General features: G+C 52.5%; 1 protein-coding gene across 1 annotated transcript in view; it reads left to right on the forward strand.

The window, feature by feature from the left end:
• The first annotated feature begins 2,175 nt into the window (after positions 1–2,175).
• Positions 2,176–13,714, forward strand: part of SLC25A37 (solute carrier family 25 member 37) — a 40,631-nt gene continuing 29,092 nt past the window's right edge. The window contains exons 1-5 of the mRNA XM_041767417.1: positions 2,176–2,518; positions 7,957–8,075; positions 9,169–9,286; positions 13,070–13,203; positions 13,525–13,644. Coding sequence (XP_041623351.1) covers positions 2,309–2,518; positions 7,957–8,075; positions 9,169–9,286; positions 13,070–13,203; positions 13,525–13,644 — 701 coding nt within the window. The 5' untranslated portion in view covers positions 2,176–2,308. The remainder of the gene's footprint in view (positions 2,519–7,956; positions 8,076–9,168; positions 9,287–13,069; positions 13,204–13,524; positions 13,645–13,714) is intronic.

A 13,714-nucleotide genomic window follows, 5' to 3' on the forward strand; every position in this document is an offset into this window, starting at 1 on the left:
ATCTAATGTCTCTGAAGATTATGGGCTTGTTCACATTTGCCAAGAGTCCCCTTAATCATCCAGTGGGTGGCTTCTCTCTACAAATATCACCATTGCAAAGTTCAGAAGGCTTTTTCTCCATTAGGAGATTATATCCTAAAAAAGAATTAAGTTATAAAAATAATACAAGTATTATTTAGGTCTGAAAAATATAGCAAAAATACTTTTAATGCCAGGTCACTGTCACAATGACCACTTCCTTCTTCCCATGTGCATAATATTTACATCTTTATAAATGTCGTATTTATAGAGGTTTGTGTTTTTCTTCACCCAACATTGTATCATACTCATTTCTCATCTTATTGCATAATACAACCACAATTTTTAATGGCCCCATAATAGTTTACGAATATACATGTCATAATTGACTCAGCCATTCCCTTCTAGTTAAACATTTCAATTGTTTCCAATTATTTAGTATTATAAAGAGCGCTTTGAAGAGGAGATTATGAATACTTAGACTTTTGTGGCACATTCCCAGAAGTGGAGCAATAACACATACTGGTTAAAAGGTATCCATTTTTAAATGAGTATCAATGGCTTTTGGTTAATGTTTCTTAAAAATCACCTATGGTAAAAGCAGGGAAAATTTTCTCTGCTAACCACTAAACAAAGAACTTCCTTCTCCCTGTGACATCCTTAAAGGGGAATTGTGCCTTTGGCCTTGAAGCCTTGATGCACAATACATCACTGTATCTGAAATCCCTGAGAGGTGCCTAGGTTGCTGTGACCTGAATCTTGGGACCAGGGTGAGAGTAGAGTGGGTGCAGCATCTTCAGGCTCTCCCCCACCCTTTCGTATCTCAAGGCCCAGCTCTTCTGACCAGAAGGCTTCTCTGGATAAGGTGTCTGGTACCTCAGAAGTGCCAAGTGGCTAGCCCCGGAACATGCACTTTTAGGTATGCAGATGCCATGCTTTCATGGAGACTTCCATAGACAGGTCATTCCTCTACTTTTTGATTTCTCCCTCTTCCCCGAGATAAAGCAAGACAGTATTGTTTAGGTTGAAATAAAGCCTGGGTTACACTTTTGGAAGTCAGCATGGGATACTTTAAGAACCAGGAGACCAGAGTCTTAAAAGGCAGGCAGATGCAATGCTGCAAGATTTTACTCAGGGCCACTTTGCACCTGAGAGACCAGCCTCTAAAGACCTCGCAGGCATACCAGTCCTGAGAAAAACGCGCTTAAGAGGTCTCAGAGAGGTTCCATTCTGATGCCTACTCATGTCTTTCGATCAGTCCAGGGCAGTGGGGCTTTAAGTGTCCTTTTTTTTTTTTTTTTTAAGATTTTATTTATTTATTCATGAGAGACAGAGAGAGAGAGAGAGGCAGAAACATAGGCAGAGGGAGAAGCAGTCTCCATGCAGGGAGCCCAATGTGGGACTCGATCCTGGGACTCCAGGATCATGCCCTGGGCCGAAGGCAGGTGCCAAACCGAGGAGCCACCTAGGCATCCCTTAAGTGTCCTGATGAGGATAAGAATAGAAACAAATTTAGCTCTATGTGTTCTAATGAGATGAAAGAATTTCCACTAAATGAATGTTCTCTCCAACAAAGCAGCCTCGCACAGGACCTTGAGTTTTAGCTCTGTCTCCTCCACCGTATAGGCCCTTGTGTTGCACAAAAGAGGCTGCTGCCCCCCCAGATCTCGCGCAGGGTGTCTCCAATTCCAGAACTCCACTCCACCCCCACGTGGGCCCCCCCGCCCCCCTCCGATCCAGCCATCGGTAACTGCCCCATAAATGGCATTGGCAGTAACTGTCCCCACTCGAGGCCTGAGGAATGCCAGTGCTTGCTGAGCAACAATGTTTGCAAAACCCTGGGCTCCGGGGAAGGGTTAACCGTTGTTCCTGCAACCCCGGGCACATCCGCCCTGCTGCGGGCCCAGACGACCCTCCGCAGGGACCGCCGGCCCCGTCCCCGCCCCGCCAGCGCCGAGCGCGGCAGCAGCCCCCGGGAGGCACCACAACTTCCCGGGACACCCCAACGTCTCCTCTCGCCCCCGTCCGGTTGCTTGGAAATTTGCACTGGACGGTGACGTCACACAGGAAGGCGGGTCCCCAGGGTCCCGCACGCCAATGGCGCGGCCGCGGCCGGCCTCTTCTTTTCCAGCGATTGGTGTCTCGGGCCGCTTGGCTCCACCCCAGCCCGCCATGGCGTCAGGCGCCGCAAAACCGGGGAGGTGGTTCCCACTTTAAGAAGTGAAGTTTTTCGCCCCCTCCCCCTCCCTGCCCACCTCCTGCAGCCTCCCGCGCCCCGCGGAGCTGGCGCATGGAGCTGCGCTGCGGCGGCGTAGGGGGCCAGGCTGTGGGGCGCAGGATGGATGGGGACAGCCGCGATGGCGGCGGCGGCTGCAAGGACGCCGGGTCGGAGGACTACGAGAACCTGCCGACCAGCGCCTCCTTATCCACGCACATGACAGCCGGAGCGATGGCCGGGATCCTGGAGCACTCGGTCATGTACCCGGTCGACTCGGTGAAGGTGAGGCGCGCGGGGACCTCGGGGACCGGGCGGGCGGGCGGAGCGGGGGGCGCGCGCGTGCGCTTGCATCCCGCGCGCGCAGCCTGGGGGAGCGCCCCGAAACCGCGTCCGCTCCCGGCTGCGCGCGGGGGCCCCGGGGCCGCCCCAGCCCCCGCCCCCAGCCCCAGCCCCCAGCCCACGAGGGGGCCCCGGCAGGCGCCGCGCACCGCCGCTCGCGCCGCCTTCCCGACCCGGGCTGCTGGCGGCGCTGCGGCGGGGGAGGAGGACTGGCGAGCGCCCCCGGGCTCGGCGGCGGCGGCGGCGGGGTGCCCGAGGGAGGCGACCGGTGCGGCTTTGCACAGTTTACCGCGCCTGCCCACGCGGTGCCGGGGCTTCGGGGTTGCAGCTGCCCGCGGCTCCCGCAGGCGCGCGCGCTGCCCCGCGGGCCGGTGCGGGGTGGCCCAGGCTGCCCACACGTGCGCAGTGTCCGAGGGAGCCCGGCAGCTGGCCGCCCGCAGGCGCTCGGCACGCTCAGCGCTGAGAAACGTGGCCCCGGCCTGGGTGTGTGGCTGCTGCGCCCCGGGTCCCTGGGGAGGCGTGGGAGGGGCAGGGGTTCTACCGGTTCTTGGCAGCTCTCTCGGGCATACCGGTTCAGCGACGCTCAGGGTGTCTGCGCCTCTTCCCGCAGGAGTTGGGGCAGCCGAGCAGCCCACAGGCGAGGGAGCCCTGCAGTGACATTTGCCTTCTCTTTTTGTTGCAGGGAAGGCGGGCAAGGAGAGCATATGCTCTGCTATACGACTCTTTAACTGTGGGTTGTGTAATAGGCACTCACTTGGTTTGCTCGCCCTTCCCCGAGGTAGTTTTACGTGCATTTTTGCAAGAAGGCAGCGTTAGCCAGGGGGATTTTTCCTGTTAGGCTACAGCTGCCTTCTGCCTGCCTGTATAGGACACCCAGTGGCAGGCAGATAGTCCTGGTATTGATGTCTTGCACTTTTGTGGGCATCACTCATCGAATCCGTTCAGCAGCCCAGGGATTAACAGATGAACAAACTGAGACAAAGAGATATGAACTGATTCACCTGGCCAGGCTCATACTCCACCTGTTTCCTCTGACTCCAGCCTTAGAGTGCTTTCGGAGATTTTGGGGGCCTCTCCGGGTGGCAGTTCTCTTGAAAGGCGGGACCCCACAGAGCCCCCCTATAGGTGGCTGTGTCTTGTTGCTGAGGCTGGCCCCACATGGGGGGGGGGGCGGTGTGAAGACCGGAATGTCTAAGACAGGGTTTGCCCTGCCCTGGGCAGCTCTCAGCGAGCTGGCAGTCAGTGCACAGATGGGAATCCAGTGAGAGAAAGTATGGGCATTTGTAGTAAGGTGAGGCCCAAGCCTTTGTGTTTCAGGGCCTGGGGCAAACTCTTGGAGGGTCACTCTTCTGACCCTTCAGAATCCCCAGGGGGGATTAAAGGTTCACCGCCTGGGTTATGGAGGGCCTGGGGGCAGATCTTGCCTCGCAGGTTTTCACAGCTTCTCCAGGAAAGACCCTGGACACATACCAGATGGCATTTGTATAGGAAAGAATCCATCTCTTGTAATAAAATTTCCCATATTCGAAGCTGTTGTCTCCAATGCCTTGGACAGAGTATGGGGAAAGTTAGGGGCAGGGAGATGTTATTTCAGCAGGCACCTGACCCACAGGGTGGCTGAGATGAACGTCCCATTGGAGAGCTATATCACCTGTGAGATTTTGCTGAGTTTGGTTCAGAGCATCACTAGAGCTTATCTTCAGGGTTGGATGTAATTAGTCATGCCTTCTCACCTTCGTCTGTCAGTCTAAAGAGGCATCTGTCTTATATGTTCTGTGTTTAGTTTCTTCCCTGCCTTGCCTTCTGCCCTGTAGACGTTGTATGTTTTAGTCCACATGTCCCTGTGTGCTTAGTATTATTTTACATAGCAGTTTTCACCTCTGGATAGGCAACAGGATTGGCTGTCCCAGACAAGTCACTCACCTTAAGGGGCGTGACATGAAGGCCTGGGTTAGCTCATTAGTGAGGGAGTCCTTCTTTGTTTAAGCATGCAGGTTGAGTTTGAAAGCACCTCATTTTTCACGACAACTTTCTTGGGGGGTAGCAAGGATTATTCTTTTCATTTTCCAGCTGAGACAAAAGGCACACACAGAGATAGTTAAGTGGTGGGAGTCCTGTTGCATGGTCCCAGGGAGGCTACAGCCGAGTGCCTAGTGCCGAGATCTGCCGAGATCAGCACAGTTGTCTGTGCCCAGCATGACATATCAGGGACGCATCCATGCCTCAGTCATAGAAATGCTTCACTTGGGGAGACCTCGACTGTGTTCTTCTTAAATATTTTGGATGGTGGAGACCGTGAGTAATGGAGACAGGAGCCCTGGGTGGGGTTTCCAGCCCTGCCCCTAACTTGCTTCATGCTTTAGGCACTGTTCTATATCTTAGTTTTGTCACTGTAAAATGGGGGCTATGGGCCATTTGAGTATTTTTCCCCATTTTTAATCTGTCCCCCTTTCTATGTACACAGAAAACCTATTGTCCTCTTTTATGATACTTGAAATTCCAAATAATTATTACAGTTGAAGCCATGGCAGTGTCAATTGTATGTCGGCAAAAAATTTTTCTCTGATTTTATAAGGCACACGTTTTGAACTGTGAATATGTGAATTAAGTGAGGGTATCAGGTGGGCCTGCTTTTTCCAGTTTTTCCATCCTAGATGCTGTGGTCCATGGAACTCAGTGCTGGTCACTTTGACCACTGAGCCAGGAGCTGCTTGCTCTTGTGGTCATAAGGGCAGAAAGCCAACCTTACTGATGCTTAACATTATTATGTTTAAATATGTTTCCCATGAAGTCCCATCCTAATACCCCCCCTCCCGTGTGACTTTAATTACCTGTATTTTTCAAACTGTGTCTTGTGACCCCTTAATGGCATCAACATTTTAAGAAAGATCAGTCTTTCTAATGGTGAGAGTACAAAATGCAAGTGTGTGTGTGCCATACAGTAAGAAGCCTTGCTTGGTGAAGTTGTTTGGGTTTTGTGTGTGTGTGTGTGTGTGTGTGTCCCCTGGATGGCTGTGTCAAATCCCCTTCTGATTGGGGGTTACAGCCAAAAAAGAACACTGAACCTGATGATCACTAATGTCTCTCGAGCTCCAGCAGTCTGTGATTATTAAAGGGTTATTTGGAAGACCTTTGGCAACTTTGCTGTTCCTTCCTGTGCCGCCTTCCCTCACTTAGTCCCTAGGGGTGGAGTGTGAGTGCTTACGAATCTGCAAAGGGCTAGGGCCAGGTCACTGGGACCTCCTGTCGGTTCCCACTCCCTGTCTGGTCTGCATGGTACCAAGGGAGGGAGCATATGGGGGCCCTGCAGCGTTTTCGCCAACAGTAGCAATTACTCGTTTCTTTCCAACTGGGGCTTTGCAGCGGGTTTTCCTTGATTCTCTAGCGGGTGCTCCCGAGTGGCCAAGTGGCGTGATCACCTAGACCCGCGCGTGGGGTGGCTGCGAGAAGCCCTGGTCGGGAGTGCTCAAGACTGTGGGGAGAATGCCAGGTGGGTGGAGGAGGAAATTCCAACCAGATTAGGCACACCACTCTAGACCATGCCGAATCCCGTGGTGGTGAAAGCGGGGGGCAAAAGGAAACAGGAAAGATTTGAAGCGAGGCAGCTTCCGCTGGCCCTTTCTCAGCCCTTCTCTCTGCTTCTCAGGGAAACGCGGTCCCTAAGTGTGCTGGGAGAAGCCCTGCTTCCCAGCCCTGCTTCCAGCACAGTCCACGGCGAGGAGAGGACCGCGAGGGCCTGAGGCTCGCCTTCTCTCGAGGAGCTGGTGGGTGCTGAGCCAGTTGGAAACCTCGGTTGGCCTCAGGGGTTTCTGGAGCAGCAGTGACCAGGCAGGTGCCAGGATGGCTCAGCATTCCTCAGCTTTCGAGTTTTCTCCACCACCCTCCCCGCCCCCCCCAGCCCGGGGTCCCGGCCTTGCAGGCCTGCTGGGAGCCAGGGTGCTCAGCGGGGTGGGGGGAAGGCTGCACCCACTGCAGCGTTTTCGAAACCAAGTACAGTTCAGTAGATGCCATTCAGCTTCAAAAGGGCGTGAAATCCCAAATTGCTCGAGTTCTTGCGAGAAAATTATAGTGATTTTTCCGTCTCTCTTCTCCTGTCTTGTCTCCTTTAGGTCCTTCCCCTCCCCCCTCCCCCCGTTTTTTTTCTGTCCTTAAGTGGGTGATGCTTTTCTCAAAGGTGCATTTGGAAGGGGCACAGAATGAAGAGAGGTGTACTCTTGGACTTGTGTCCTTTTGTTTGCCTCGTGACTGCCCCTGCTGATGCCCGGAGCCTGGGTCTGCACCTTTGCAGGCCTGCCCGGGAAGAGGGGGAGGACCTTACCCAGCCCCCTCAGCCCGGAAGTGGGGGAGGGGCGGGCTGGGGCAGGCCTTGGGGGGACACCCCAGAATTCTAATGGGCAGGGAGGGCGCCCTCCCCTCTTGAGTAGGGCGAGGCAGTGGGCCTTACTGGACACAGTCTACCTGACTGTGTCATTCAAGCACTCAGGGATGTGTGCGCGTGTGTCTGTGGAGTGTGTGTCCCAGACCTTTCCTTGGTTTTCTTTCTTAATTTTTTTTTTTAAGATTTTATTTATTTATTCATGAGAGACACAGAGAGAGGCAGAGACATAGGCAGAGGGAGAAGCAGGTTCCCTGCGGGGAGCCCGATGCAGGACTTGATCCCAGGACCCCAGGATCATAACCTGAGCCAAAGGCAGATGCTCAACCCCTGAGTCACCCAGGCATCCCCTTTTCCTTGGTTTTCTTGAGAGCTTCTGTTCCATCTGCTCTTTGGAGCGCTGACCGACTGAAGTCCACTTTCCCTTTTTTACTTCCCTTCCAGCTTTAGGAGGCTGTCTTTCCCCAACCCACTGGATGAACTGGCTTCTGTGTTGAATGAAGCCTTTGGCAGTCTCTCTTCAACCCCAGAACATTCTGGCTGTCTCCGTATTTCTCCTAGTACCCGACATTTCCTTCTCGGGGAATTTCCTTTTTCTTTTTTTCATCCTCTGAGCCCTCTGGCCTCCTCAGGGCAGGCTGCAGCCGTGTCTCTACGGTCCTGCTGCTTGCTGGGGCTCTTGGGCGGGCGTGGGGAGCCCGAGCCTGTCCTTCCCCTCCCCGCCTCCACCTTGAGTGCTCATGGCTGACATTTTCTATGGGTGGGGAGAGGGTGGAATGTATCTAACCACTTTGTCTTGAACTACAGACCTTCCCCCAAGCTCTTTCCAAGCTGGAAAGGTTCTGAGGGTTCTCTCACCCTCAGAGAACTCTCTTGGGGAGAGATTCAGATCCCTAGTCTTTGACTTGCTGGTTGGGGCAGGAAGCATAGCTTTTCTGGGATGTGATTGCTCTGTCTGTAAAATGCAGATCCTAATTTTCCCGCTGGTTTCTCTCTCCTGACCTAGCCTTCCGCCGCTTGCTGCTTACCGTATTTCTCATCACACCCTGCGGAAGTTCCTTGGAACAAGCTCCCTTATATCTGCACTGAATGTTCCTTCCGTCTCCGTGTCCTGATAGAAATCCAGCTCTTCCCTTGAGGCCACTCCTTCCCTGAAGACTCTGGAGTGTAGCATGCCCATGAGCTCAAGCCCAGGCACCTGTGGGGCTCCTGCCCTCTCACCATTACCGACCAGCCTCTTCTCAGCCTCTCCCCCTCCTTTGAGGCTCCTCCCCTTTCTCTCTCTCTCTCTCTCTCTCTCTCTCTCTCCATCTCTCTGTCTGTCTCTCTTTCATCTACCCACCTCTGCCTCCGGCCTGACTTATACTGAAGGGCAGGAGGTGGAATGATAAGGAGCAGGGACCCTTGAGCCAGACTATGGATTGGTCCTGGCTCCGCTTGGTGTGACCTTGGGCAAGTCCCTCCTCCCGTCTTCCCTCTGGGCCCCGGTGGCCGTCCGTGCAAAGGGGAATGTGGTACTGCTGCCCGGGAGCGACTGTGCGGGTTAGGTCCGGAGAACATTGCTGACAGAGCCTGCCGTGTGGTGAGCGCTGTCTGTGGGTCAGTGCTCCTGTCTCCATCGTCGGCCACAACATAGCTGTGCAGCTCCCCTGCCCCCCTCTCTCTGGACTTGGGCGTCTGGCGCAGACTGCTTCCACCACGAAGGAATCCCGTCATCACTCTGAGGACCCCCCCCTCCTGGGTGCCACCCGACTAACCCAAATCCCTGTGTTCTTTATGTCCTTCAGGTCGGTGGCCTTACTAAACTCCACAGGGGCCTTGTCCTAACCCAGAGCTTTGGCACCTCTGAGGGCTTGAATCCAGATGTGTCAACCTGGCCACACTGGGCTAGGTCCCTGCCTCTTCTCTTCCCCCTCAGCCTGGCCCTGTCCTCCTCATCCAGACCGGAGCCACTGCAGCCGCTCCCGGGACCTCTCCTTCCCCTCCACACCGGCCTGCCCAAACCCCCATCCTGGATGGCCCGTTACCCTATTGAGCAGTCAAGCCCTTCTGGGGAAAAATGACATGTTGTCTCCATTGGTGTTCTGTGTGGGCACGCCTCTGGGCCCTCAGCCTGTCCTTCTGTGGGTTCTGGTCATTCTGCTTCCAGTCCTCTCAACAGCTGCTCCAGACCATGTAGGCTCCTGTTTCTCCACTTCCCATCCCTCTGCTTTCTCAGCCTCTGCTTGGCATATTGCTCCCGAGCTCATCCAGAAACCAAGACCCCGGTCAAGCTCATCTTCCTGTCACTGTCCTCCCAACCAGCATGCTGTCCCATACCTTCCTGCTGTTGTAAGGTAAGAGGGTCCTTCCTTTGCCAAAGGCGAGTCGGTGGGCCTGGGGAAAGGGGGTGTGTGGGAACCACCCACATACACCCGCATTTCAATCCTGCCTCTACCCCAGTTCAGTATCCTTGTCTGCAGAGTGGGGATGTTAACACCAAGCCCTACCTTATAGGGCTCTTGAAAGAATTAAATGAGGCAACTCACATAAAGCTCTTGCTGCAGTGTTTCCTGCACAAATGTGCTATAAATGGTCATGGTGGTAGTTATTTTGGTCATCTCTCTGATGAGTAACTCGGCTTCAGTATCTTTAGCCTTCCCCTGACCAGTGATTCCTTCCTAAAAGCATTTATACAGTGCAGGCGTGTCCCATCTTAAATAACAGACAAACCCTAGACATCTCACCTTGACCCCGTGTGCCCCGAGGGTTTTTCTCCTTAGAATAACAAGTGTTAGGAAAGGATCATTGACACTTGGTCTCTGCTTCCTCACCTTATCCGGCTCCCAAACCCTCATAGGCCCTGGCCTTTGGCTTTGTGCCCAACCCTCTGCTGGAATCCTCTCAGAGGCTGCTAGTGATCTTGCTAATAAAATCAGTCACTGTTTTCCTGGTCTCTCTGATGAGGGGCAGCAGCCTGGTTTTCCTTGGAAGTCAGTCTGCCACTTTCCTTTCTTCTCCCAGGACACATGTCTCAGTTTCTGTCTGGGTCCCCGTTACTCACAGATGGCAGATTGGTGTCTCTGGTGCAGTCTTCCTGGAAGCTGGACAGCCTCTTGCCTCACAGACACGTCAGAGACTTGGCTGCCTCGGTGGCCAGGACGTCCAGTGTGGTCATCCCGGCCTCCCCTTCAGCCTGGACCCCCCTTCCCCAGAAACTTGGTGGTCCTCTTCACGTTTTCTCTCACCTCTGCCCACTCTCCCCAGCCGCCACCTCTTATGTTTTCAAGACCCTTCCATTTGTGCATCTCTAATAGCTCCTGCATGTATTTATTCTTCTCCCTCCCACCACACCTTGGTTTTGGGAGGACTCACTGTCTGCTTTGGATCAATGGCATCCCCAACCACTTGAGACACTTCTTGTCCCCATTTCCCTGTGGCCTGGCCATGCCATTCTTCTCCACAGCATGTGTTACCTTCTAACATGCAGTGCCATTTACTTATATTTATTACTTATATTTGTTGTATATGTTATTTCTATTTAGAATATTATGTGTTATTTATGGTCTGTCTCCCCTTATCTGAATGTAAGCTCCCAGTGGGCAGGAATCTTTTGCTCTTCTATTCTCTGGTATCTTCCTATTGCCAGAAACCATACCTGGCACATAATAGGGGCTCAGTTAGGAAATTGTTGAATGATTTACTGGAAATCATTCATAGCTGTTCACGCTCACCTCTGAGTCCTGTAGCTTGTGGGTGGCTGTAGTCTTCTTAAATAGGGACAAGTCACAATCCCCATCCTTTCAGGTCTGGTTCCTCCATCTGGGAAGAAAAACCTGCAGGCAGGTTTGCAGTGAACTGTGTTTAAACAGTGAATGCAATTTAAAAAGTATAAAGCTCTCTGCAGGGGCCAGGTTGTGGTATTATCATACTGGGAGCCTGTTAAAAGGTAGGTTAGTTGACTAGAATGGAAAATCTAGCCTGTGCTCCACGTGTAGCAGAGTCCACACTGGGGCCTGAGGACCAGTCCCATCTTCTGCATCTCATATCAGCTGGTGTCTCTCTCTGCCTCATATTCCCCTAGCTGTCCCTGTTGCTTGCAGAATAAAGCCTGAACCTTGAGCAGTGTGCAGAGACCCAGATCCTCTCCCCTCTGACTTGTCCACCAGAGCAAGACAAAGGTATTGTGTGAATATTGGTTGAATGAGTGCAGGCTCAGTTGTTTTAAAGAGATGGGGAGGGGTGGCGCTGGGTGGTTCATTCAACTGGGCGTCTGACTCTTGACTTTGGCTTGGGTGGTGACCTCAGGTTTGTGGGATCAAGCCCCCCAGCAGGCTTTGCACGCAGTGGGGAGTCTGCTTGAGTTTCTCTCCCCTGCCCCCACCCACCGCATGTTCTCTCTCTCTAAAATAAATAAATAAATCTCTAAAAAAAAGAAAAAGGGAAGAAATGTGGGGGAAAAAGTGCTTTGAAGCATGCTACTAAACAAATGCTAGTTGTAATGTTTTTATGCGTGTTATTTTTGAATCCACATGTACCTTGCCCGTAGAAAGACTTTCTCAGCCCTTGTGTTTGTCTTTTTTTTTTTTTTTTTTTGTAGTTGAATTCTCAAGCCACAGTTATATCACCATTAACCTGTTAATTCATCTGGCCACCCACTTCATTCCAGGCTTACTGAGCGCCTTTCCTGCCAGTCTCTGTGCTAGACACTGGACAACAAAAATAAGTCCTGGCCTCTGTTTCCAGAGCATTGCTCCCTATAATTAGATCCTGAGCTAAGGTGGCAGGACTGGCTCCCTTTGAGGGTAGGAATGGGCCAAATTGGTATTTACTTTCAAATGGGCACAAGGTCTGGGGTGTTTGGACTCTGGAGTGCCCAAGCTGCCATCTTGCAGGTCCAGTGACTGCCCAGGGAGCATCATTCAAGGCTTCTTTGCCACGCAGTCTTGAGTTGGCTCCTTCCCCTGTAGGAGACAGTGGCCGTCAGTTGGCCTGCCCGCCCCCCCACCCCACCAATCCTCTTGCTCACCCCCGAGGTGGTTAGTCATTCTGGAAGCTGAACTTGGCTTCCAGAAGGTGCCTCTGAAAACATCCTCCACCCTACCAGTAACCCCAGACAGTCGGGAAGGGCTGTTGTCCGGTCCCTAAGAGGTGTTATGGTTTCACATTCATGCTTTCTCTCCGAAGAGAAAACAAAACGTGTTGAAATAGAAATCCCAGCAGCAGCTTGGCTGAAGCAAGAGTTGCATAACAGCTTTAAGAAATGTCTGGCCATTGTTGGGTCGAGTGGAGGGACTGTAGCTTCATGTCGCTGAGAGGACTTCCTCTGATGTATCGGATGCAGCCGGCGAGAGGCCCAGGAAGGGGCGCCACACCGAGGTCTGGCCGGCAAGAGCCCCTGTCCTGGTCACTCATTGTGGTGACAGCTCTTGTTCCTTGGCACCACCATAAAGGCTACATTTGAGATGCTCCTGTGGGCCAGGGCTGGGAAGGGCCGTGTGTGCTGGCATGGAGGCCCCTAGAAAAGGGCACTGCCCTGGAGCACAGGAGGTCCTGTGAAGTTAAGTCCTGGTCTTGCCATTGGCCAGCTTTAAAACCTTGGCCAAGTTACTTCTCTAGGCTAGGCTGGTGTCTCTTTGTTCTAGACTAGTTTTCTAGACTAACAGCATCCGCTTACTTACTTGGCGGGGCTGCTGAGCTCAGGTGGGATCGCGAACTTGCGGGTGGCTTTTGTAAACCTGGGCATGCCCAGATAATGACAGATCGTATTGGAGGCAATATGCTTAATGATTCAGAGGAGGGCAGTTCAAGTTCACAGCACAGGGTCTGGGGCCAGCCTGCCTGGGAATGGTACTGACAAGCTACGTCAGTAGCTTTACCCCTACTTTTTCTCATCGGCAAAACGGGGATCATCACAGTACCCACCTCAGAGTGTTGCTATGAGAATTAATTAGGATACATCTAGAGTGTTAAGAATAGCATCAGGTACCTGGTAAGCAGTCAGTTAAATTTAGCTCCTATATCATTTCTAAAAGTGTTACTACTTGAATCTCTGTTTATGCTTGTATGTTGCTTTTGCGCTTGTATGTTGCGGTATTTTTGAATTGTTTCTGCCTGCATTCTGTCATTTGATTCTCTAGCTCTTTGAAGGTGGGAAAAGGCATGTGCTGTTTCTCATCTCACCCATGAGAAAACCGAGTTTCAGAAAAATAACATGCTCTGGAACTCAGGCATTTTCTGTTACACCAGAGCTAAAGGTGGGGACGGTGAGGAAGTAAGTGAGCTGCTAGGGAGTAGACTCACACGTTAATGGCAGCAGAGCCCCCTGAGCTGGGTTCTGAGAGGAGATGGTGCAGCCCCAGCTACATTCTTGGGAAGGAAGAACTAGATTTAAGGGAGTGCGAGCAGGAAATCAGAGTACGGCCTGGAACGCAGGGCTCTAACGTATAAGTAGGAGTTCTTTGATCAGATACTCCATCCAGTACAGAGGGCAAGGGGATGATGACAAATGGTCGTTGCTGTAGGTAATTCTTGGCTCTGTCCAGTTTCTCTCTCTGGAGTGACTTGCAGCTGCTGTGGCCCCTTCTCATTTCAGCGGGGAGTTGAAACATTGGGCTCAATATAGCGATTTGAATTTGGACTGGCGTGAGAATCCTTTCCCAAATCAAAGGATTGAGATGGCCTATTGGAAAGAGCACTATGTCATCGCTCCTTGGTCAGTTAGGACAGCTGTTTTCTTACCTCACCCAGGGAAGTGTAGCAGTGACCATTTTGCTTCCCTTTCA

This window comes from Vulpes lagopus, chromosome 8, assembly GCF_018345385.1.
Source record: "Vulpes lagopus strain Blue_001 chromosome 8, ASM1834538v1, whole genome shotgun sequence".
NCBI lineage: Eukaryota > Metazoa > Chordata > Mammalia > Carnivora > Canidae > Vulpes > Vulpes lagopus.